We start from the raw sequence: 25,808 nt of genomic DNA, 5'->3' as shown, positions 1-25,808 counted from the left end.
TAGAATGCTGGACTGGGAGTCAAGAAGACTCATCTTCCTGAGTTCAAATCTGACCTCAGACATTTACTAGTTGTGTGACCCTGGGAAAGTCACTTAATCCTGTTTGCCTCAGTTCTTCATCTGTCAAATAAGCTGGAGAAGGAAATGGCAAACCCCTCCAGTATCTTAGCCAAGAAAGTCCCAAATGGGGTCACAAAGAGTTGGACATGACTGAAAAGACACAACAACCAAAAAATGCATTATTTTGGTTAGGTTAGGTCCATCTATCCTAGAAAATCTCATAGAAGCCAATGATAAGAAAGAAATGTCTCATATACAACAAAATATTTATAGAAGAACTTTTTGTAGTAGCAGAAAATTGTAAACAAAATAAATGCCTACCTATCATTTGGGAAATGACTAAACAAAATATAATGTATGGATGTAATGGAACATTACCACATTATAAGAAATGATGAATATTATGAATACAGAGAATCATAGGAAGATTCTTGTGAACTAATACAAAGCAAAGTAAGCAGAACCAGGAAAATACTGCATACCAGTGGTATCAAACTAAAATAGAAAATGAGGCCACTAAACCTCCCTGCATTGATTTAGAAAACCACACATTAACATTACCTATGTTCTATTGTATTTTTATTTATTTATTTTGTCCAATATTTCTCAGTTACATTTTAATTAGGTTCTGACTACACTAGGGAGTATTAAAGGCTGCAATGGAGTCCCACAGGCCCGTGTTTACACATCTGCTATAGACAACTACTACATCAATGTAAATAGGATAAAAAATAAAAAACAATCAAAACTGAATGCTAGCATATTATAATAACCAAGCTTGATCCCAAGAGAGGACACACTTCTCCTATCCTTGCAGAGTTGGGGGACAATGAGTATGGAACACAGGCTTTTGATACTAGACATGGTTGATGTCTTGGTTAGTCTTGCTGAACTGCTTTTTTCTTACTTTTTTATTTCTATTATTTGTTATAAAGATGGCTCTCTAGGAAGGAAAATACCAAGAATGTGAGTGATTCAAATGTGTGTGTGTATTTATATGTGTACATATGTGTGTATGTGTGTATATATAAATATATATTTATATGTGTCTATGCGTGTATATATATATATATATATTTATATGTGTGTATACATACATATACATACTATACAAACGTTAATTAAAAAGAAAACAGGGGTGGCCAGGTAGCACAGCGAGTAAGAGCACCGGCCCCAGAGTCTGGATGAGCTGGGGATCGAATCCGGGCTCAGATACTTAGCACCACACCCAGAAATAACTGGCCATGTAACCTTGAGCAAGTTACTTAACCCCAATTGCTTTAAAAAAAAAAAGAAAAGAAAAGAAAACACACATCTGTGCTTGGGAGTGTGTGAAGACAGGGGACAGATAGGAAGGAGGGAAGCAAGTACTATGAAAGGTCACCTCGCACAACAGTAGCAGGAGCAGAGGCCAGTAATTAAGGCTGAGTTGTAACAGGTCTCAGAAGCCAAGTTGGCTCAGGGGCCAGGAATAATAAATAATAATATTAACCAAAACTAATTTATATAGCACTGATGATGTGTTATATCAGCACTGTGCTAAGCATTTTACAATTATTATCTCATATCTCATTTAATTCTCACAACAACCTGGGAAGTAGGTATTATCCCCATTTTACATATGATGAAACTAAGGCAAAACAGAGGTTTAGTGATTTGCCCAGGGTCACACAGCTGGTAAATGTCTGAGACTGGATTCGAACTCAGGTCTTTCTGACTTCAGGCCCAGCACTCTCTTCACTAGAACAAGTAGGAGTTTCAGGCTTTGAGGAAGATGGGGAAAATTCTCATGAGTGAAAGATGAAAGAGCTCTGGCCATTGAAGAGTTGATGAAGAATCACCTCAATTTAAAGGGCTATCAAAAAATGAAATGGACTATCTCATTAAGTAATGAGTTTCCCATTGATAAGGGTGTTCAAGCTAAGGTTGATAAAACTTGCCATAGAGTGGATTCATAACAGTTTTGACAAGAGAACTTAAGGTCCCTTCCAATTCAGAGAGTGTGTGACTCTTATTCCACTAATCCTTCTGTTATTACATACTATATTGCTAAACTACTATTCAAGTAATTAGATTATTATTATTATACTTAATGAGCTCATTTTAATTACACCAGATATTTTGATCCTATTCTTACGCTACAAGATAGTTCTTGCCATTAAGAAAAGAAGAGAGGAAAAGGAGAGAAAAGGATATTGGGATGCAGTAGTTTTTGCCAAATTTAGAATTAGTCTACTCATCTACCAGCATTCCTAATGTTTGTCACTAGCCCCTAGAAATATATTCAGTAGGTTGTGCCACAGAAAACCAGTCCTGTTTGTATCAACCAATTAACCTCCCTTCAGAATCAAAATGGTGGGCCCAAGAAGTGCTACAGAGCAAATATTGATGTGTACTGGCAGAAGGTTCCACACCAGGAGGGGAAGGGAATGGGAAAGAGAATAAGTATTTTAAGTGCTATAATGATAATGGGAATTTGAAGATCTTCCCTGCCCCTTGATAGACCTAAGTTAATTTGAGGACCTTCCCTGATTTGAAAATATATTCTGCCCCCTAATAGGTTGAATGTGATCACATGGAGCCTGTGGTAGTAGGCTTGTTTTTCAGAAAGGCACAACTTTTGTTAGTCAAGTGGGTCAAGAGGGTCATGATGTTCTCTGACCCTGGAGAAAGCTATATATACCTCTGAGACGAGGTTTTGCTTTGGGGCTCACTTTGGAAAAAGTTGTGTGATTTGGCCAGATGAGACTCTGGGCAGCCATTGAGCCCTCCAGCTTTGAAAACCCAGATGTTGGTGTTTCTCTCTCTCTGGTGACTAACTAGGTATGGCTGTAATGGTCAGACAGCTAGAAGCCCTGTCTGTTGGTCTGTTGAATTGTTATTTTCTCTGTCTGTATTTTTGTCTGCTTGTAACTTCTGTTTGTATTCTCTGAAGTTCAGGGTGCTGACATTTACCTGAACTAAGTAAATGATATATGTTTGATTAAGTAAGATTGTTAACCCTTTTTGAGTTGCTTTCCTTTAGAAAAGCAGATCAAAGAACCTGTGCTAGCAGCTATTCTGGATATGCAAGGGTGCTTGCTGCTACAAGTGTCTATTATATGCCAGAAACTATGCTAAACACTTTACAAATATTTTTCATCAATGAAATTCCAGGTCCAGTACAAAATACTTATATATGCCCTACATGTGAACATTTATTTATGCATATGTATGTACATGTGTGTGATATATGTATATATGACTATAAACACAAACATACATAACACTAAAGAGAAAACAACCACCTGTGACACCAAAAAGGGTCCTGGGCTGACTACAAGAAAAGGAACTATTACTTCAGAAAGTCCGCCGTGGATCAGTGGGTCTTGAGATACTAATATTCCTTTATAGGCCCTTCCTCCTCCCAAGAATATGCTGACAAATATTTAAAATATTTTTTATTTTAGTTCTCTGGGGGGAGGGGGAGGAATGGAAATATGTGTGTCAAACACATTTTTAAGTTTAATTTATATTATTAGTATTTTCTCCATCACTTTTTAAAAATCTAATCAATAAACAAAATAAATTGTTTCCTCTATTAGATTGTGAAATCCTTGAGGGCAGGGACTTTCTGCTCCTTTTTTGTATCTCCAATGCTTACCATAGTGCCTGGCACATAGTAACATTTAATAAATTATATAATATATAAAAACGTAAATAATATATAATATATAAATAAAATATAAAATAAATGAACACTTAGTAAGTGGTTATTGAATCAAGCCCTGATTTGTAGCTTTTGTCAGTTTCTGAATTCTCATGAGCCAGTTGTAGCAGGCCCTGGCACACACATCTACCACATAGGGACTTCTTCAGTCTAACCATCCCAAATTCTGTTAAGCAATTTTCTTCCATAGCACAGTTTCAAGTCCCCTCCTCCTCTTGGTTACTGTTCTCCGGAGACCATAGTCTTCTCTATGCACTCTCAAAGTGTGGCGTCCAGACCTAAATGCAGTACCCCAGATGTATCTTGACCCATCCAGTTAGTCCACTGCTCCCATCCTGGCCTCTCCATTTCTTCCATCCTGAGCTCACTTCAGCTTTATGGGCAGCCACATCACCCTGCCTGTTGACTCATTGGCCCCAGTCCATTATGAGTTTATCCTTGTTAGCTTCACTTTCAGAGGGGGCCGTTCTCTGACATCATCCTCAGATTCTGGAGAACAACCTATTTGGGAACAAGTAGTCTTCTATTCACGGACAACAGTATATACATACATACACTGTGTAGCATGCAAGAAGTTTAAGCTGCAGATGTTTGGGGCTGGCTAAATTACACACTGTGCCTGTATCTATTTCGTAAATATCCTGTCTGGTTAGTTTGGTGTATGTTCTATGTTTCCATGCATCTGTAAGCTCCCTTCCATTCAGGGTTACATCACCTTTTTCCAGGGGTGTGCTGGTAAATGTTTTAACAGCTCGCTCGGGGGGGGGGGGGGAAGGAAGGGAGGAGAAGGAGGGAGAAGAAATGTATACACAACACACTTATAAGTTTAATCTGAATTATTAACATTTTTCCATCACTTTCTTAAATCTAAACAATCAACAAAACAAAAGATCATTCCTTGTAGTGTTTGCCAATTTCCCAAATATAAACACTCACACTAAAAAATTAACAATCAGCCCTAAGAGGTGGTAAGAGCTGGCTTCAGCACCCTGCTGCTATTTCCCTTGTGTCTACGCCTCTGTATGCCTAGTACAGAACTCTGCATACCACTGAGTCTTCTGAACTTGACTAAGAAATAAGTGAGACCACCTGGGAATAGCAGGAGACAATTAGAAGTCAAATGTTAGGATGGTCATTCATTCAGTGAAAAGCGTATTAAAGTCTTTACTCTGTACAGAGGGCTGTACTAGACAGTAGCAGAATAGGGCCACAGCTATAAGGGAATACATTATAGGCAGCAAGGAATCAGCTTCCTCAGGTAACCAAGCTTGGACACTCCCTTCCCAGTCTTTTGTCTGTCCCTAGCGTCTAGCACAGTACTTAACACGTGGTAAGCACTTAATAAATGTGTTTTCATTCATTCCAGTTATACAGGCTTTTGCTAGGACAATCACTATCACCATCATGCCTGCACATTTGGGTATACTGGAAGGAATACTGGTTTTGGAGTCAGGAAAGACCTAGGCAAAAATGCTAGCTCTAACAATGACTAACTGTGTGACCCTGGCTGGTCACTTGACCCCTCAGAGACTCAGTTTCTTCATCTGTAAAATGATGATAATACTTGAATCACCTATCTTTTTGTGGTAAGGAAAGTACTTTCTAGGGCTTAAAACACTGTATGTGTGAGTCATTCTTTTTATTATTTTTTTGACATTCACTTTGATTTATTCTTAGTTTTCAACATTTATTTCCACAGGATTTTGAATTACAAATTTTCTTCCCGTATTTCTCCTACCCCCACCGCAAGATATTGAGCCTACCAAATAACCCTTCCCCTAATCTGCTCTCTCTTACATCCTCCCCTATTCCCCTCTAACTTTCTAGTAGGGCAAGATGGATTTCTATACCCTAATGCCTCTATATCCTATTTCCCAGATGCATGTAAAAAATAATATTTTTAACAATTGTTTTTAAAACTTATTTCCAGATTCTTTCCCTTCTTCCCTCCTCACCCACACCCATCATTTCCATAGTAGTTATATTGTGAAAGACTAACTATATTTCCCTCCATCTTATCCCACCCCCACTTATTCTATTTTCTACTTTGACCCTGTCCCTTTGCAAATGTATGTGCTTCTAATTATCCTCTCCCCCAATCTGCCCTCCCTTCTATCATCCTCCCTCTTATCCCCTTCCCCCCTACTTTCCTGTAGGGTAAGATACCCAAATGAGTGTGGATGTTATTCCCTCCTTAAGCCAAATTCAGTGAAAGTAAGGTTGACCCATTTCCTTTCACCTTCCTGCTCTTCCCCTCCATTGTAACAGTTTTCTCTTGCCTCTTTTATGAGATAATTTACCCTATTCTTTCTCCTCTCATTATATTCTTCTCTCACCTCTTAATCTTATTTTTAGATATCATCTCTTCCTATTCAATTAATCCTGTCCCCTCTGTCTATGTATACATGTACACACATATACACACACTCACAAATGTATTTATACACACATGCACCCTCCTACACACACACACACACACATATGTGTGTATATATACACATCTATATCCCCTTCAACTATCCTCATACTGAGAAAAGTCTCGAGTTACAATTATCATTTTTTCATGTAGGAATGTAAATAGTTCAACTTTAATAAGTTCCTTATGATTTCTTTTTCCTGTTTACCTTCTCATGCTTCTGTTGCTTCTTGTATTTGAAAGTCAAATTTTTTTGTTCATCCCTGGTTTTTTCATCAAGAATACTTGAAAGTCCTCTATTTCATTGAATGACCATATTTTCCCCTGAAGCACCATACTCAGTTTTTCTGGGTAGGTGATTTTTGGTTTTAATCATAGCTTCTTTGACCTCTGAAATATCTTATTCCAAGCCCATCAGTCCCTTAGTGTGGAAGCTGCTGGATCCTGATTGTGTTTCCACAGTGCTCAAATTGTTTCTTCCTGACAGCTTGTAATATTTTCTCCTTGACCTGGGAACTCTGGAATTTGGCTTTGATATTCCTAGGAGTTTTCTTTTGGGGATCTTTTTCAAGAGGCTATTGTTGAATTCTTTCAATTTCTATTTTGCCCTCTGGTTCTAGAATATCAGAGTAATCTTCCTTGAGAATTTCTTGAAGGATAATTTAAAGGCTTTTTTTTATCATGGCTTTCAGGTAGTCCAATAATTTTTAAATTATCTCTCCTGTATCTATTTCCCAGGTCAGTGGTTTTTCCAATGAGATATTTCACATTTTCTTCTATTTTTTCATTTGTTTGGATCTGTTTTATATTATCTTGATTTCTCATAAAGTCATTAGCTTTCACTTGCTCCAATCTAATTTTGAAGGAATTATTCTCTTTGGTGAGTTTTGAAATTCCTTTTCCATCTGGGCAATTCAGCTTTTTAAGGCATTCTTCTCCTCATTGGCTTTTTGGACATCTTTTGCCATTTAAGTTAGTCTATTTTTTAAGATGTTATTTTCTTCAGTCAAGTTGTTGACTCACTTTTCATGATTTTCTTGCATCATTCTCATTTCTCTTCCCAATTTTTCCTCCACTTCTCTTACTTGATTTTCAAAATCCTTTTTGAGTTCCTCCATTGCCTATAACCAATTCATATTTTTCTTGGAAGCTTTTGATGCAGGAGTTTTGACTTCTTCTAGTAACATGTTTTGATCCTTTTTGTCCCCAAAAAAGGATTCTATGGTCTGATTGTACTTCTTCTGCTTGCTCATCTTGCCAGCCAATTATTTGACTTTTGAGCTCTTTGCCACGTTAGAACTCTGCTTCCAGAGTGGAGAGAGCTATGTCCCAAATCACTAGGGTTTTCTCAAATGTTGTCAGAGGTCTGGGGAGGGCACCCTCTCTATAGACACCCCAAGCTCTGGCACCTGGCCACACACCCCAGGACCACCACCCAAGACCAAGATCCAGATCCAAGCAGGTCAAAGCAAGAGTGATTACACTCTGAATGGTCACTTGATCCCCCTACAATCTGCAGACCAGGAGCTCCTGAAGCAGCCATGTGACAGCAGCTGCAGCCACCAGACCTCTGCCACCTCTCACTCCAGGTGCAGGGGCCAGACCACGTTCTTCTGTCACCTGGTCTCAACAGAGTTCCCCACTGACCTTTTACTTTCTCTTTGGCGTTTATCAATTGAGAAGTCTGGAAACCTCCACAGCAGACCTTTCTGTGCCTCAGTTTTTTCACCTATAAAATAAAGGACTTGAAATAATTGAACTCTAAGGTCCCTTCTCGCTTAGCTCAGAGCTTCACATTTATCTCTTATATGTCTTCTTGCCAAATTTGGTGGACCATTATAACCCATTAAGGTATTTTAGGATCCTGCTCCAAATATCCAACATATTCCCTAGCCCTTCCAACTTCTTGTCCCCGGACAAACTTTATTAGTATGCCATCTATGTCTTGGGTGACATCTTATGCACAAAAATATCAAAACATATCTAGGCTGGTGAGGATAATTGGAAGATAGAATAGGATTCTTGGAGGAAAAGTTTAAACATCAAATTGACAAATGAGGATTACAAAAGTGGAGGGAAAAACCTGAGGGGGAGTAGTCAGAAGAGGTATGAATGCCTTTTGGTAGAGGAAGAATACTAGGAAGAAAAGTGAGGCATGTATAACCTATATCAGATTGTTTACTGTATTAGGGAGGAGGGAGAGGAGGGACAAAGTGAGAGAATTTGGCACTCCAAAAGTTTAAAAAAATAAATGTTAAAAATTGTTTTTACATGTGATTGGGGGAGGGAATAAAATATTTCCCCAAAAGGAGAAGAGTGAGGATATTGAGTGGATGAGTCTTAGGGATATTGGGCCTTCTGCTAACATAAATCCCCAAATCTGGCTGTCATCACCCATTACTCCTTACTGGAGATTGTCTCTCCTCATGGAATACAGTTATCCCTTCTACATTGTGGGGGTTAGGGGTAGGACATCCCGAGATCTGGAAAATCTGCACAAAATTTTTTGGCCCTATCTTCATACCAGAGAAGTCTGAATTTTTTTTCTTTTTCTTTTATGGGGTGGTTTACAGTACCTTATTATAAAATCTGGGTTAAGTATTTGGTCATAGGCTCTGGGTCATCTGCTGGCCCTCTTGTGTCATCTGTGGCTTCCTCAAAACTCCCCCAAAATTTCCATTTAATTTCTTATTCCAACCTGGGATATATTGAAACCTAGATGGGGAAAGTTGTGATGTGAAGGAGACAACTGTAGTTGCAGTCAGTCAGTTTCTTCTTCCCCTCTTGACCTTGGACACTCAGCCCTAGGAGATTTTCTAGTGGTTATTTTAATGTCTGTAGCTAAAGGAAAAGAGACAAGATGAGGTAGAGGGGGGTGTAATGAGGTATAATAGAAAAAAAAATCTTAGCCAGTTACAAAAATGTTAAGAGAAACTTCAATGTGGTAGAAGGAACAATGGATTTGGGAGAAGAGCTGGGATTCAAACCCATGAGTCAGAGGACCTGGGTTCAAATCCTGACTTTTCCACTTACTATTTTACTATGTTATTATTGTTGTTGTTGTTCATCCTTCATCCTCAAAGATGACAATGACATCAGGGAGGTGATGTCATGACATGCAAGTGAATTGAATTTACGTGAGGGAGGACTGTGCAAAGTCACCAGCCTCACTTTTTCCTCTGGAGACATCGGGGTCTAGTGACCAGATAAAGTATGTTGGTTAAGACACAACCTCTTTGAGTCCAAATTAACCCACCTATAAAATAGGGGAGGGTTGGAACTATATGACCTCTTAAGATTACTTCTAGGGGATGGCTAGGTGGTGCAGTGAGTAAAGCACCAGCCAGGAGTCAGGAGGACCCCAGTTCCATTCTGGCCTCAGACACTTAACACCCACACAAAAAAACTAGCCATGTAACCTTGGGCAAATTACTTAACCCCTAAATCTATGATCCTAAGAAATATTAAAAGTTTTGCAATCATGACTACATATGTATAACCTATGTCAAATTTCTTGCCTTCTCCATGGAAGGCGGGAGGGAGGGAGAGAATTTGGAACTCAAAATTTGAAGAAGAAAAAAAGAACGTTAAGATTGTTTTTACATGTAATTGAGTGAAAAATAATTTTTTTTAAGTCTTGGAATCAAGACTTATGTTTGTGTAAGGAAACTAACTCTTTGGTCAGCGTGAGTAGGCCATGGGAGAGTTAACCCACAACATGCATGAGCTACATTTCGTTTTCTTTGGAATATAAAGAAAACTTAGTCTGCTTCCTTTCAGGTTCTTTAAGAATCCATTCATTTTTACCTTGTAAAAATGCCCCACATGCCCAACATAGCTTTTATACTGGGGATTTCTTTTCAAGACTTCATAGACCCTATAGGATAGAAAGGTAAAAAGGTGAACATAGATGTGAATATTGGGCTTGGGGTGCACAAAATATGCAGATGAGATTCATTTATTACTCAGCAGAAACTTCAACCCATATCTCTCCCATTCTCCTTCTTTGGAAAGTCATCTTAGGTCATTCCCTGACAATCTCTCTCTCTCTCTCCTGACTTAAAAATAAAAACCAAGTCACTGTTTATTTTTAACCTTCTCTCCTCCCCCCACCCCCCACAATGAGTCAGGAGGCAAAATATTAACTCCTGGAGAAGGCTTCAGGAACCTTGTTAGTGGCTCCCTGCTCTGGAGTCCATATTAATGTCTAATTATTCCCATACCCACATCTGCAACTCAAAAGGCTGGCTTTTCATAGAGTTCAGCCTGGTCAGGGCTTTCTGAATTTTTTCCAAGAGTTAAACCCTGGCCTCACAAATAATGCCTGCAAGTAAGTCACTTAATGTCTCTGAACCTCAGTTTACCTATGCCCTGACTCTAGGGCTCATTTGTCTCCTGCCTGCCCATGGTCTTCAGAGTCATACATACAGTTTGGGTTAGGCAAGGCAGTCAATGATCTCTGCTTCATCGTTTCTGGCTACATCTGCACCTCATATAGATGGTCATTTTAATCTCATCATATGTGACTCTCCCACCTTCTAGAAGGAAGCCTAGCCCTTCAGCCACCTCTATAAACGGTCATCGTTGTTGAAGTGGTTCGTATTCTTTTTTCAATTCCATTCTCCTATTGGTTTTCTTCCCTCTGCCATGCTCTCTTTTTTTAGGCTATACATGTACAATCACATTAAATATATTTCCACATTAGTCATGTTGTGAAAGAAGAATCAAAACAAAAGGGGAAAACCATGAGAAAGAAAAAAAAGAAAATATGCTTTGATCTACATTCAGACTCCATAGTTCTTTCTCTGAATGTGGACAGCATTTTCCATCATGCGTCTTTTGAATTTATCTTACATCATCATATTATTAAGAGAAGCTAAGTCTATCAAAATTAATCATCACACAATGTTGCTGTTACCATGTACAATGTTTTTCTAGTTCTTCTCGTTTCACTCAGCATCAGTTCATGTAAGTTCTTCCCAGTTTTTTTTTAAATCTGCATGACCAACATTTCTTATAGTATTAGCTACATTTAGTATTCTAAATGCCATACATTCATATACCACAACTTGTTCAGACATTACCCAACTGATGGGCATCCCCTCAATTTCCAATTATTTGCCACCACAAAAAGATCTGCTATAAATATTTTTGTATGGGCAGGTCCTTTTCCCTTTTTATGATCTCTTTGGAATATATACCTAGTAGTGGTATAGCTGGACCAAAGGGTATGCAGAATTTTATGGCCCTTTGGGCATGCCACACTCTCTTAATTAGTCCATGTCTTAAAGGAGAGATAGTCTTCAGACTAACAAAGTCCTTCCAATTCCCCCTCTACTCAGTCCAAAGTTACTCTTTTTTGACCTTAATTTCTCTGTTTTTCTACCTTTGTTGACAGAAGACTTATATTTCTCACCTTAGGCATTATTAAGATCCATCACACTTTTGATTCGGGGACCCCTGGTGAACTTCTCATAATTTAAAGAACCTTCAATCATTGTTTAAGTTCTCCAAACTTCTGTAATCATCTTTGATGGTTTTCTTCTGGCAATCTCCTTCCAAAGCATCTTGGTATTTAGGGGGCCTTTTCCCTATTCCTCTTGGTAAAGTCACTTCTTTATAATTTTCACAATCTTATCTTTGAATAACCTTAGTCACAGCTGCTTGTACCTCTGTGCCAGTTAAAACCTTAGCATATTCCTCAGATCACTGTAGCAACCTGTCAATTGGGGCTCTACTCCCCCCCACACTTATTTTCCCATGACTAGACCTCAGTCTGTCCCCTTAAGTTCCAATGTTTCTACTGCTCTGAATTAGGGTTTCAGGTCTCTGTGCAAGCCATCAGGCATACATCTATAGCACAGGTCCCATACAACTCAGACTCTTACATTTTACCTTTACATCTTAGGTTCAATATGAGACAATTTGGGGCAATCAGTTAAACAACTCATGGCTCCTAACCCCCATACAATACAACTATTAACAAACCATATAAGAGACACCTAACTCCAACAACAAAAGCATTTAATTAAGACTTGAAAGAAACAAAGAATGAAAAACAAACCAAGTAGTAGAGTCTACTCTGCCTTTATACAGTTGGGCACAATCTCCTACATCAAATGGGGAGATCGGGGAAAAAAACAACCCACAGAAAATTTATAGGGGGAGTGGGGAAATTTTCAATTAGTCCCCCTCACCTCTTAGCACTATCTCAGCAGCTAGCAAAAAGATCTGCCAACTTCTCAGGATAGTCTGTAGATCTCTGAAACCTCTTGGCTAGGCTTTGGGAGAATCAGAATCTACCAAGACTTTCCCATCTTTACTCAATGCCATGACTCCTTCACCCTCTCTTCCCTTACTTCTATCCCTGCATTTGGCTCTCTACTTACAGCTTTTCAGAAGTACCCCAAACCCCACCCTCAGTTACTTGTCTAGTAGTCTACTCCTTCCCATATACATCCTCTTCTCTTCCTTTTTTTTTCAGATGTGGGCATCTGACAAGCTTTCATGCTTGAATAAAACCTCCTAGGATTCTGACATCCTTCAATTTCTCTAATGTACATCTGCCCTGACTCTTAACTGAGCAGTTGAAAGCACCCTGGAAAACTTCCACTAAGGACACAGTCTATTCTTGTCCCAAGAAGTTTTAGATCCCCTCTACTTATAATTAAATTGTTGGGACAAAGGATTTCCTGTAGGTGTGAATTCTCAGAGACACTTCTCTGTCCAAGGATGACTACTTTTTCATCATTGTTCTTTCCAGGGGATCCCAGGGCTTCACCACCTGCTCCATTCTGGCTGCTACTAATCATTGCTTCTGATTAGGAAAGATTTCACTCCTTCCTCCCCTCCCCACTCAACCCCCCAACAACATGGAAAATGAAATCTTTCAACTTCTCTGATCTTCTGACCCGAAGCAAACACATAAAGTTTTGCTTCTGTACTCACTTCAGGTTTTAAGAGTCTTTATTAGTAGTAATTACAGAGAAACAGATTGTGGACAAAAATTAAAAAGATGAGGAAACATATAGCTATCTTAAGTTTGAGAATTAAAATTATTCCCATTTTCAGTAACTACATATTGACTCCATCGATTATTTTTTTAACTCATTTCTTTGTCTTCAGAGCCAGTCTTGAAAAACCCCTTAATTCTTTTATTCCTGGGGCTAACACCTCAACCCAGGGGCTCCTGGATCTTGCTTCCTTTTTTTTTTCTTTTTGAAGGCCCTTTTCATGGTCTGCTATGTTTCTCTCATAAATCTCCAGTGATTTCCTATTGCACCTCAGATAAAATCCAAGCTGCTCACCCTAGCATTTAAAGCCCTATATAATCTGGCTCTGCCTGACTTTCAGGTTTGTTCCACACTATTCTTTACTCACTTTCTGTTCCAACTAAATTGGCCAGCCCACCAAAACTCAGCTTTCCATACCTTACACAGGCCTGGAGTGCAGGGCTCTGGGCTCTGCTGAATGGAATCTTGAACTTCATTGAAGATTTAGGTCAGGCGTCATTTCTTCTAAGAAGCCTTTACTGTTCCCCCTAATTATTAGTGCTCTTCAACCTCAAATTAGCTTGTAGTTATTTATCTCTTTACATGTTCTGCCCTCCAGTCTAATGTAAGCTTTTATGACCTTGCACATAGTGGGTGTTTAATAAATGTTGAATTAACCTGGGGAGAGGAAGCAACCCCTTCCCATCTTGGCTTTGATAGGCAGTTCTTTGGGTGCACAAAGAACTCAAATGAGATTCTTTTACATCTCATAGGACCATAGAATGTAAAACTAGAAGATACCAGCTAGTCTAAAATCCTGATTTTATAAGTGAGGAAAGTGAGATCCAGAAAATTGAAGTGGCTTGGCCAAAGGCACACAGCTAGTTAGCAGCAGGTACAGAGCTAGAAGAAGGAACACCAGACTGTTTATTTCTGTCTTCCTTTCATAAATTGGAAAGATTGAATAAGATGGTCTTTAAGGTCCCTATAGCTCTGATGTTCTAAAATTCTATTATCTTCCAACTTTGATTAGAAAAGTTCACTCTCATAATAAGTTCACTCCTTCCAGGAGTAAGTGAGACTATCTGGGGACAATTGAAAATTCTTGAGGATAAGTCAGGAACCTAGAGGAAAGATGAGCCCAGCTGGGTTATGTTCATAATGTAATATACAGCCAGAAGGCACCTTAGTGGTAATCTCATCCAACTCCCCCATTTTACAGGTGAAGAAACTGAAGTCAAGAAAAGTTGAATGACTTCACCGAACTCATGTATGTAGTAAGTGGCCAAATGGTCATTTGAAGCTAGGAACGTTGACTCCCAGTCACTGAACTATTAGTTTATGTTACCTGTGAGAGAGGAATCAGCTCTGGAGGTATCCCTGAGCAAGGGAATGATGGGAGTGTGTGATGAGATGGAGATGTGGTCTTCCAGACTGTCCAGTCTGTTGGTCAACCTAACTGACCCCACTTTGTATAGCATGACCCCTTCCTTTTCTGGTCACTCAGTCCCCTTCTAACCCTTCCTTCCTCAGGTCTTTACATTGGTTGGCGCTGCCCTCACTACCTATGGGACTGCTACAGGATTGGAAATGAGTCAAAGTGCTTTTGTGGACACCTGCTGGCCCAGCACCGGATCATCTCAGGTACAAAAGAGAGGAATTCCCTCACCAACAGATCCTCCCGGTTTTGCAGCAGGGAGATATAGGCTGTATCCTCTCGGGCTCTGGGGAGTGGACTCGATCCTGTCAGTTATGGGAGGGACAGATCCCTCCCCACCCGCCGTTTTTCCCCCACAGATACATCTGTTCCCTGTACCAAGACTGCGTGCCGGTGTCACATGTTCTGCTTTATCCCATCACGACCAGAAGAAGTAGGAGAGTTCTGGCTTCAGAAACGATCTGGTTTTGACCCCAAAGCTTGGAGGGCCCTTTGTCGCTGCAAACACAACCACGAGGAGCACTTAGCCACAGGGTCCCACGCCTGTCGACATCGCGGTACCCCTCCCCTGGGAATGGGTGATGGGAAATGTCGATGGGGGGAGGGGTGTAGGAACTAATTGATTAGAGAAAACAGGGTGGTGAGAAGAGAATGGAGATGGAGTCGGAGACAGAACACTGCCTACTCCTTGATTTAACCTGGGGAGTGAAAGCAACCAAGGGTATTGTTAATGATTCTTTGGGAGCCCAAATGACTCTAATGAGATGTATTTGCCTAGGGTGATGGGAAAAGAAGTGGGATTAGGGAATCCCTAAGAAGGAGGAAGCCCTCCTCCCAGCGGGTCTTTGGGTTGCACAGAGGATTGAGATTTATTTACAACACATCATGTTTCACACACACAATGTCATTTTACAGATGGGAATAGGGGGTAAGGATAGCATTGGGAATGAAATGGTAAAGGGGACAAAATCAGAATAGGAACGACACTGGAGATAATGGGGATATGATGAGAGACTGGAAATGGTATGAGCATGGGAATGGAGGCTAGTGAGAGACATCAGAGTTTAGAATAGGATTGGAATGAAAATGGAGATAGAGATGAAGTTAAAATGGGGATGGAATGAGAATTTAGAGATTAAAAAAAAAAGCAAGGGGGTGGCTAGGTGGCACAGTGAATAGAGCACCAGCCACGGAGTCAGGAGGACCTGAGTTCAAATGCGACCTCAGGCACTTAACATAAAAACTAGCCGTGTGACCTTGGGCAAGTCACTTAACCCCAATTGCCCTGCAAAAAGCAAAAAAAAAAAAAGAGAGAGGGAATTTAGAGATTGATGCATTATGAATGTGAGTGAAAAGGATAGAGATGGGGAGATGTAAGTGGGCAAGGGGAACCAAGATTGGGGAATGCCCTATGTGCCTCTGTGTTCTCTGCTGCTGCTGCCCCCTTCCCTCTGCCCTCTCACAGGCTGCCAGTGTAACTTCTTCCAGTCCAACTTCCTTTGTGCTGCATGCGACCGACGATGGGAGGAGCATGAGACCTTCTTTGAATCAGAAGAGACCAGGAGACAGGGAGGGAGACCCATTGGTGAGAAGAGCCGTTCAGCAAAGGGAGCTGTACAGTGAGGGGGACATGTGGAGAGTGGAGCGATATGGTGAGGGGGATTGTGTGCTAAGAGGGGACATGGTGAGGGAGGCCTCTGGAGAATGGGTAGCTGCATGGTGAGTAGGATTATATATTGAATGAAGCCATATGGTAAAACCATGATAAATCATACCATATGGTGAAGAGGATCATGATGAATAGCCCAGGTAGTAAAGTGCTGTGGCATCCATAACCACGGCTCCTGGGTCTTCTGCCTCTTCTCCCTAGGTTCTGGCATTGACTTGGTTGCTGCCATCACCATGCACATTTCCTATGGGGTTTAGAGATCTGCTTCCCCAGCCCCCTTAGTTTTAGCCAAGACAAGGCTAGAGTTTAGAGAAGGAATCTTTTTTTACCCAAAAACTAAAGGGAAAGAGGCAAAACAAACAAAATTAACACATTGGCATAAAAAAGAGATGAGATTTTTTTTTAATTCAAACTAAACTAAAGTCTAAACAAAGTTGGTTGGTTTGGCAGACCCAGTCTATGGAGCAACAAGTCACTGATTCTCTTCCTTCACTCCAACTCCTGACCCAATTCCTTCCATCCTCATAATCAGATGGAAAGAACCAGGTTCTTACTCCAGTTGCCTCCCGTCTCCCTCAGAGATATCAGACAAAGGAAAGAGCAGGAGGGGGAAAGCATGGCTCAGATTTAAATTATCAGATTAGACCAACTCCCCAAATTCTCTTTCAGGGATCCCCAGGAATGAGGACTTATCCTAAAGTCCCTTGTGTTCTTATAGAATATAATATTTAAATAGATATTAAAATTGGATATGCATATTAAATCCCAACAAAGCAAGATGAGCATTCCCTTACAAGACCAGATGGAAAGATAGTTTTATGAGGGTGGTGAGGGAGGTCATATGGAGAGGGGAGCCATGTGTCAAGGAAGGAAGTATGGTAAGGTAGGCCATATAATGAGGCTGGCTATACAGAATTATGAAGGCCACATGGAGGAGGAGCCAAATGGTGAGAAAAGCCATATGGTGAGAAATACCATTTGGAAAGGAGGGCCATACAGTGAAAGGGGCCATACAGTAAGGGAGGGTCTTATGGTGAGGAGTTCCCCAATCCCTATAACCCACCCATCACCCCCATTTCCTTTTCATGAATTTGCCCCAATTTCCAACCTCTTCCTCCAAATCCCTTTGTCTAAAGCCATTCTCCCAGGGCCATTCTCCCTGGGATCATACCCCCAATAACCATTTTCTCTGGTCGTCCCATCTATTGTCCCCACTCCTCACCGTTACCCCCCTACAAACATCTATGACCATCCCTCTCCCCCACCCCATACTGGTTTCCCCCTCAGGAGCTGACTACATACCTTTTGCTGAGATGCCTGCCCTTCGAGATATCATCCTCCCTGCCTCGGAATTTGAGGCCCTTGTGCAGCAGAGCCCCCCAGGCCCTTCTAGGCTCCCTGGACCTTCTGGTCCCGGCCCCAGCAAGCCCTTCTGATCCTCAGCCCTCACCTACTCTGCTCTTCCCTCCCCAGGGACATGCAGTATTACACCCGGCATAGGAACATGTGAGCTGGGCCCCAACGCCAGGAAATAAAGATATGTCCACAATATGCAGACATGGATGAACATAAATATGTGTAAGCATGTGTGTGAGCATGTCAGTACATTCTGAACCTTTTGAGCCTATGTATGAATTTATGTGTATGCATACACATGGAGAGGAGTGTGTTGTTGATATGGAGGTACACGTATATATGCAGTGTGTTACATATATGAGCATATGCATGTGTATGTCTCCATGTGTATCTGAGCACAGGAGAATGCACATGGATATGGCTGTGTGTGCATGCACTCTAATGTGTCTGTGACCAGAATATAGGGGGGTAGAGTGTGTGTGTGTGTGTGTGTGTGTGTGTGTGTAATGTATAAAAGGGGGGGGGGGGAAAGAGGCCCATCACATACTTATGGCATCCCAAAAGTCTTAGTGCAATTTTAAGCTTTTAAAAGCTTAAAGCTACACTAAGACCTTTGAAACACCTTGTATACATCATACTCTTAAATTTTTATCTCTTTGAAAAGAGAAAAATATAAAGGAAAACACTGCTATGGCATCAACAATAGACCTCTCTTGGGCTTTAAATTAGCCAGAGGGGGCAGGGGAATGCAGCCTATATTTAGATCAGTAGCCTGTATATGCATGAGTATGTGCACACATTAGTATAGTGGATGGCTCTAGGGACAAGAGTTCTAGAGGGAGGGGAAGATGTTGAGATAAAGATAATGGCCAGAATATAGGACGCAGAATTTGGAAATGCTGCCTGAGAAATAAAAGTGAATTGAATGCAAGAGAATTGCTGGTGGAGGCTGGGACCCTCACTGTTGGGTCCCAAGTCCCTTCCTTACTTGTCATTGTGGTGAGCTGGACCCATACCCAGCCTGCAAAAGGGATGAGGAGATAGAGTTGGATCCAACTGAGAGCTAATTTTTTTTTTTTGGCAAGTTGGGTACCATTTGCCTATTCCTACAAAAGGATACCTAGAATGAAAAGTATATGAATATACATCTGTAAACCAGACAGTCTTAGGAGTAGGAAGCTGCCCCTCTCATACAGTTTCAGGGATTCTAAAAGGCCCCCTCACCCAAAACCAATCTCCCTTCCTTATCTCCTGATGGTGTCCAAAATCTCACTGTTAAAGCATTATTCCTGGACTTAATTAAGCCTTTACCCCTGTTGGTGTAAAAAAATGGCTGTATGGTTGAGGGGATATGGAGGGGAGAGACCAAGGCCTCACCAGTCATTAACCCGAGTCTGAAGGAAATAATCAAATTCTGCCTTGATAAAAGTAAAAGGATCAAGAAGGCACTGAATTTTCCGTCCAGAAGACCCACCAGGTGTGCCGACCCTAGATCACAGCCACCATTACAATGCTAGATATAGGTGGTACAAGGGAAGTTTGAGTTACAATTCAATAAGTATTAAGAGCCTACTGCAAGGAGAACATTGTACACAGTAACAACAACATTTGCAATGACCAACTTTGATAGACTTAGCTCTTCTCAGCAATACAATGATCTAAGACGATTCCAAAAGACTCAAGTTGGAAAATGCCATCCACATCCAGAAAAAGAACTGTGGAGTCTGAATGAAGATCAAAGCACACTTTTTTCTCTTTTGTTTTTTCTTTCTCTTGGTTTTTCCCTCTTGTTCTGATTCTTCTTTTACAACATGACTAATGTGGAAATATGTTGAATATGATTGTATATGTATAACCTGTATCAGATTGCTTGCTCTCTTGGGGAGGTGGGAGGGAAGTGAGGAAGGGAGAAAAAAATTGGAATTCAAAATTTTATAAAAGTGAATATTGAAAACTATCTTTACGCGTAATTGGAAAAATAAAGTACTATTAAGTGCAGGGGGAGGGAAAAGACCCTACTGCAAGCCAGGAATTGTGCCTGGGCACTTGTAATGGGAATGGGAATTTGAAGATCTTCCCTGCCCCTAAATAGGCCTAGAGGAGAATTTGAAGATCTTCTGTGCTTTGAAAGTAAACTCTGCCCCCTAATAGGCTGAATGTAGTTCACATGGAGCCTGTTGTGGAAGGAGTTTGCTAAAGGGTAGAGCAGAGCCACAGGAAGCTGGGAGTTAGAGCTAGCAAGATGGTGGGAGAGAGAGGAGCTCAGGCAAGGAGATGGAGAGGTTTGTGAGTAAATATTGCTCTTTTATTGGGAAGGCTGAAGGATGGTGTGGCTCTCTGTGTTGTAATGATTTATTAACTTCTTTGCTACTGTAATGGAATCATCTTACTGGTGTTGGGATTCAGTTCTCTGGTGTCTAAATAAATGCTTTGCTTCTGTCCTCTATGTGGAGACTGTGTTGTATTTTGCAATCAAGCGTCATACAATATTTATAGTCATGGTCTTTATCATGATCGTGGGTGCTGTAAATATTGCACTGGAGATACCAAGACATGTAATGCCTGCTTTCAAAGAGATTATGTTGTATATTGTGTTGGAAGGAAATAATACATGCATAGAAAATTCAATATGATATATATAGATATAGAAAGCTTATATGTGTATCTTTGTCTACATATTGAGATAGTCATATAGATATAGATATACATATATGTGTGTGTATGTATATATATATACATATATATATATAAATTTCCAGGGATATCAACAACTTGGAATGATCAAGACAAGCTTCCTGTAGGATATGTCACTTAAATTGAGTTTTGAAGGAAGCTGGGGGTTCTGTGTGGTGGAGGTGAGAAGGAGATACATTCCATACATGAAGAACAGTGCCATGGAAAAGTATAGAGTTAGGAGATAGCATGTCATGAATAAAGAACATGAAGAACAAGAGGAAAAGTTTATCTGGAATGAAAAGTATAGAAAGCCTAAGATTTTCAAAGATAGCAAAAAGGGAAAATGACAGTTGTTGGATGAGCTATGGGAAGCACAGCCACATTAATGAGCACAGTGGAGTAGTCCAACCACTCTAGAAAATATTTTGGAGCTATACTCCAAAAGTCATTAAACTGTGACTTCAAACCCAGCAATATGCTACTAGGCTTGGGTACCCCAAAGAGATCAAAGAGAGGAAAAGGATCCATAAGAACCAAAAACACCCAAGTATAACAGCACTTTTCATTGTAGCAAAGTACAGTGCCCATCAATTAGGGAATGGCTAAATAAATTGTGGGACAGCTAGCTGGTACAGTGGATAGAGCACCAGGCCTGGAGTCAGGAAGAGCTGAATGTAAACAGACTCAGATACTTTCCACACTTATACAGACGGACACTTGTGACCCTGGGCAAATCACTTAACCCTGTTTGCCTTAGTTTCCTCATCTATAAAATGAGCTGGAGAAGCAAACCACTCTAGCATCTATGCCAAGAAAAACCCAAATGGGGACACAGAGTCGGACACAGATGAACAACAACAGCAACAAACAAATTATGGAATATCAATGCGATGGAATATTATTATGGCACAAAAATCATGGAAGGGAGAAATTCAAAGAAATCTAGGACATGTATGAACTAATGCAGAATGAGATGTGCAGACAAGAAAACAATTCATATAATATAACATAGTAAATGTAAAACAACTGAGAAGGATTTCATTGGTTCAATGATCAATCATAACTCCAGAAGACTGATGAGAAATCATGTTTACCACCTTTTGGCAGAGAAGTAATGGATTAGAGCTAAAGGAAGAGACAACATTTTCAGACATTGACATCATCATCACAGCTCACATTAGGATAGTACCTACTAATTCACTAGGAACTATGTTAAGTACTTTACAAATATTATTTCATTTGATTCCCACAACAACCCTGCAAGGTGGGTGCTATTAATATCCTCATTTTACAGATGAGGAAACTGAGGCAAACAGAGATTAAGTGACTTACTGAAAGTCACACAGTAAGTGTCTAAGGCTGGATTTGAACTCATCTTACTGACTCCAAGCCCACCAACACATTGCCCAGACAATGTGTGGGATTGTTTAGCATGGTGATACTTAAAAGGTGACACAGGCAACTTTGAATTATACAGTTCTTTTGGCCAAGAGGGCCACCTGAATTGATGGCAGGCCACCTAGCCCTAACTTACCTATTCCAACAAAACCCTGAAGTTTTCCAGACCAAACAATGATTAAGAAATTCAGTTAGTGGGGCGGCCAGGTAGCACAGCAAGTAAGAGCACCAGCTCCGGTGTTGGGATGACCTGGAGATCGAATCCCAGGCTCAGACACTTAGCACCCACCCAGAAACACCTGGCCGTGTAACCTTGAGCAAGTTACTTAACCCCGATTGCTTTAAAAAAAAAAAAAAAGAAATTCAGTGAGAAAGTACAGTGGTTTCTTCCTCCCCAGAACTACACAAAAAGTCAGCTAGCATCCCATAAGCAAAAAGAAAGGACCCTCATCTACCCAGCATAACAAAAGACAGTATACATGTAGCCTGAAAGGCTCTGTGTCCAAGGGTAGTAAGAGTGGAAGGTTCCCCTTAAGCCCCATGGTGTCAAACAACCCCCAAATAGGGACCTTTTAAACTTCAGAGAGCAGCAGCAGGAAACAGTCAGCACAGTGCTGTCCAGTGGAGGCCACAATACTCACAACAGGTCAGGCCAAGAACAGCTCTGAGGGCCCTACCATACCTGAGATGCCAAAGAGTTACCTGAGGATCCAAGAGGTTCTCAATCTCAAAAATAAAAGATATGGGGGAGGGCAATGAGAGAAGGGAGGGCAGAGTAAGGGATGCACATTAAGTGGTTAGAAACAAAATAGATTTTTGACAAGGGATGGGATAAAAAGAGAGAAGGATAAACAGAAAAAAATAGGATAAAGGGAAATATACAGTAATCATAACTGTGAATGTGAATGGGAGAGCTAACCTACTAAAATGGAAGCCGATAACACAATTGATTAGAAACTAGAAGGCTAAACCCTGGAAAGTGGAGGTCAGCGTAAGATTCCAGGGGACCAAGCTGGGTTGAGTACCCCACTCAAAAGTGTAGCAAGGGGTGAAGCCTGGCCTTAGCACAAAGGTGTTAAGGTCCAGTTCAGGAACAAAGGCTGGAGAAATGATTAAATAAAAAAAGAAATCTAGTATCAAAAATTACTGCAAGCACAACTCCATAACAACTGAAAACAGAGATTCAAAGAAGAAAAAAAAAAGATGTTTTTTTCAAGGACTAGCTAGAAGAAGTAAAGCAATCGTTATTTTTTAATTAAATAAAAGCTCTTGAGGAAAGAATTGGAAAGAGAATAAGTAGCTTAGAAGAGAATATGGTAAACTTTACTTAAAGAATGGAATCCCTGAAAATTAGAATAAACAAACAAAAAAGACTCCATGAAACAAGAAATATTTGAACAAAATTGAAAAATTGAAAAAAATCAAATGAAAAAACTCAAATGCCAAAAAAACCTGACCTGGAAGACAGGTCAAAGAGTAATAATTTAAAAATTGTTAGACTTCCTAAAAGTCATGAATTGTGAAAAGTCTGGAAACTATATTTCAAAAAACCAAAACTGAAATCTGCCCAGAATTATTAGAACCAAAAGGCAAAGTAAAAATATTACAAATTCACCAATAACCTCTTAAAAGGAGACCCAAATGGAAAAGTCCCAGGAATATCATAGCCAAAATCCAGAGCTTCACCATCAAAGAAAAAATCCTGCAACAATATGGTGAATTATAAGCCAGTACCCCAGCTGAACTCACCAAACATTCCCCTCTAAACAAATTTAAAATAATACCTCAAATCAAATTTTAGAGCAGCAGAGCCAACAAAAAGTCAGTGGGAGACATTTTTCCAACCTAAGACTACTTGGGAGGTCTACAAGAGAAGTCTATTGCACCAGGGTGAAGAATGAAAGAATAGAAGAATGTGTGAAATATCTTTTTTTTAATGTGAAATATCTTATTCAAAAAACTATTTACCTGAAAAATAGATCAAGGAAAGACAATTTAAGGATTATTGGACTACCTGGAAGCCATGATCAAAAAAATCCTGAACATCATCTTTCAAGAAATTATCATCGAAAGCTTCCCTGATAGCTTAGAGCCAGCAGGTAAAATAGAAATTGAAAGAATCCACTGATCACCTCCTGAAAGAGATCCCCAGAATATTATAGCCAAATTCCAGACTTCCCAGGTCAAGGAGAAGGCATTATAAGCAACCAGAAAGAAACAATTCAAATATGGAGCCACAGTCAGAATCACACAAAATTTAGCAGCTACCATGTTAACAGAGCAGAAATCTTGGAATATGATATTCCAGAGGGCAAAGAAACTAAGATTACAACCAACAATCATCTACCTAGCAAACCTGAGATTAAAACAGACATTTACTGAGACAGAGGACTTTCAAGCATTCTTGATTTAAAAAAAAAAAAAAAAGACTAGAGCAGAATAGAAACTATGACATTCAAACAGAAGAGTCGAGAGAAGCATAAAAAGGTAAATATGAAAGGGTAATTATAAGGGACACAAGCTAAACTTATTTTATTCCTGTTTTTATGGAAAGATGATACATGAAACTCCTAGGAACTTTAGCATTTCGAGGGCAGTTAGAAGGAGTCTACATAGAGAGTTTGAGCTGATTATAATGGAATGATCTCCAAAAAAAATGCATGTGGGTGAGAAAAAAAGGATGCATTGGGAGGAGAGGGAAAGAAGAAATAGAATGGGGAAAATTTTCTCACATTAAAGAGGTATACACGGAAGATCTTTTATAGTAGAGAAGAAAATGGGGGGGTTGGTGGTCAATACTTGAATCTCACTTTCATCAGAAATGGTTCAAAAGGGGAAAATATGTGTATATATATATATACCCACTCAATTGGGCATAGAAACATATCTTACCCAATAGGGAAATCAAAGGGGAAGGGGATAAAAGATATGGGGGAAGGGGAATTATAGAAGAGAGGGCAGATTAAGGGATGCACATTAAGTGGTTAGAAGCAAAATAGATTTTTGACAAGGAATGGGATAAAAAGAGAGAAGGATAAACAGAAGAAAATAGGATAAAGGGAAATATACAGTAATCATAACTGTGAATGTGAATGGGAGAGCTAACCCACTAAAATAGAAGCAGATAACAGAATTGATTGGAAACTAGAATCCAACATAACGAAAGAGAATCCATACTTGAAACACAAAGACACACACAGAGCTAAAATAAATGACTGGAGCAGAATATATTATGCTTCGGATGAAGTAAAGGCAGGGGTAGCAATCATGATCTCAGATAATGCAAAAACTTTTGCTTTTTAGACCCAATTAAAAGAGATAAGCAAGGAAACTACATTTTGCTAAAAATGTACCACAGACAATGAAGTAATGTAAAAAAATTTACAGTAAATTTCTCTGACAAAGGCCTCATTTTTCAACTATATAGGGAACTAAGTCAAATTTACAAAAATGAAATCCATTCCCTAATTGATAAATAGTCAAAGGATATGACTAGGCAGTTTTCTGAAGAAGAAATCAAATTACATAATCATATAAAAATGCTCTAAATCACTATTGATTAGAGAAAGGTGAATTAAGACAACTCTGAATGACAAATGCTTGAAATGATGAGGGGAAAATAGAAACATTAATGAACTGTCGGTGAAGTAGTGAACTGGTCCAACCATTCTGGAGGAAAATCTGGAGCTATGCCCAAAGGGCTATAAAAGTCTGCCTACCTTTTGATCTAGTAATACCACTACTAGGTCTGTGACCCCAAAGAGATCAAAGGAAAAGGACCTATATATACAAAAATATTTATAGCAACTGTTTTTGTAGTGGCAAAGAATTGGACTTTGAGGGAATGTTCTTCAATTGAGGAATGCAAATGAGCTGAATAAGCTGTGGTATATGATTGTGATGAAGTACTGCTGTGCTGTAAGAAATAATGAGGGGGTGATTTAAAAAAAAAACATGGCAAGACCTATATAAACTGATGCAAACTGAAGTGAGCAGAACTGGTAAATTATTGTGTAGTAGCATAGTGCATAGTAACAGCAATGTTGTCATGATGGCCAATTCTGAAAGATGTGGCTACTCTGATCAATACAATG

General features: G+C 39.8%; 1 protein-coding gene across 1 annotated transcript in view; it reads left to right on the top strand.

The window, feature by feature from the left end:
- Window positions 1–17,819, top strand: part of FAM221B (family with sequence similarity 221 member B) — a 52,024-nt gene extending 34,205 nt beyond the window's left edge. Inside the window, exons 3-6 of the mRNA XM_069089946.1 lie at window positions 14,711–14,821; window positions 14,975–15,172; window positions 16,081–16,200; window positions 17,758–17,819. Coding sequence (XP_068946047.1) covers window positions 14,711–14,821; window positions 14,975–15,172; window positions 16,081–16,200; window positions 17,758–17,819 — 491 coding nt within the window. The remainder of the gene's footprint in view (window positions 1–14,710; window positions 14,822–14,974; window positions 15,173–16,080; window positions 16,201–17,757) is intronic.
- Window positions 17,820–25,808: the final 7,989 nt, after the last annotated feature.

This window comes from Petaurus breviceps, unplaced genomic scaffold (genome assembly GCF_028583685.1).
Source record: "Petaurus breviceps papuanus isolate PSGF00001 unplaced genomic scaffold, PetGlider_PUasm1.0 120, whole genome shotgun sequence".
Classification (NCBI taxonomy): Eukaryota; Metazoa; Chordata; class Mammalia; order Diprotodontia; family Petauridae; genus Petaurus; species Petaurus breviceps.
Note: the sequence above shows the minus strand (reverse complement) of the source record. Positions and strands in the feature narration are given on the sequence as shown.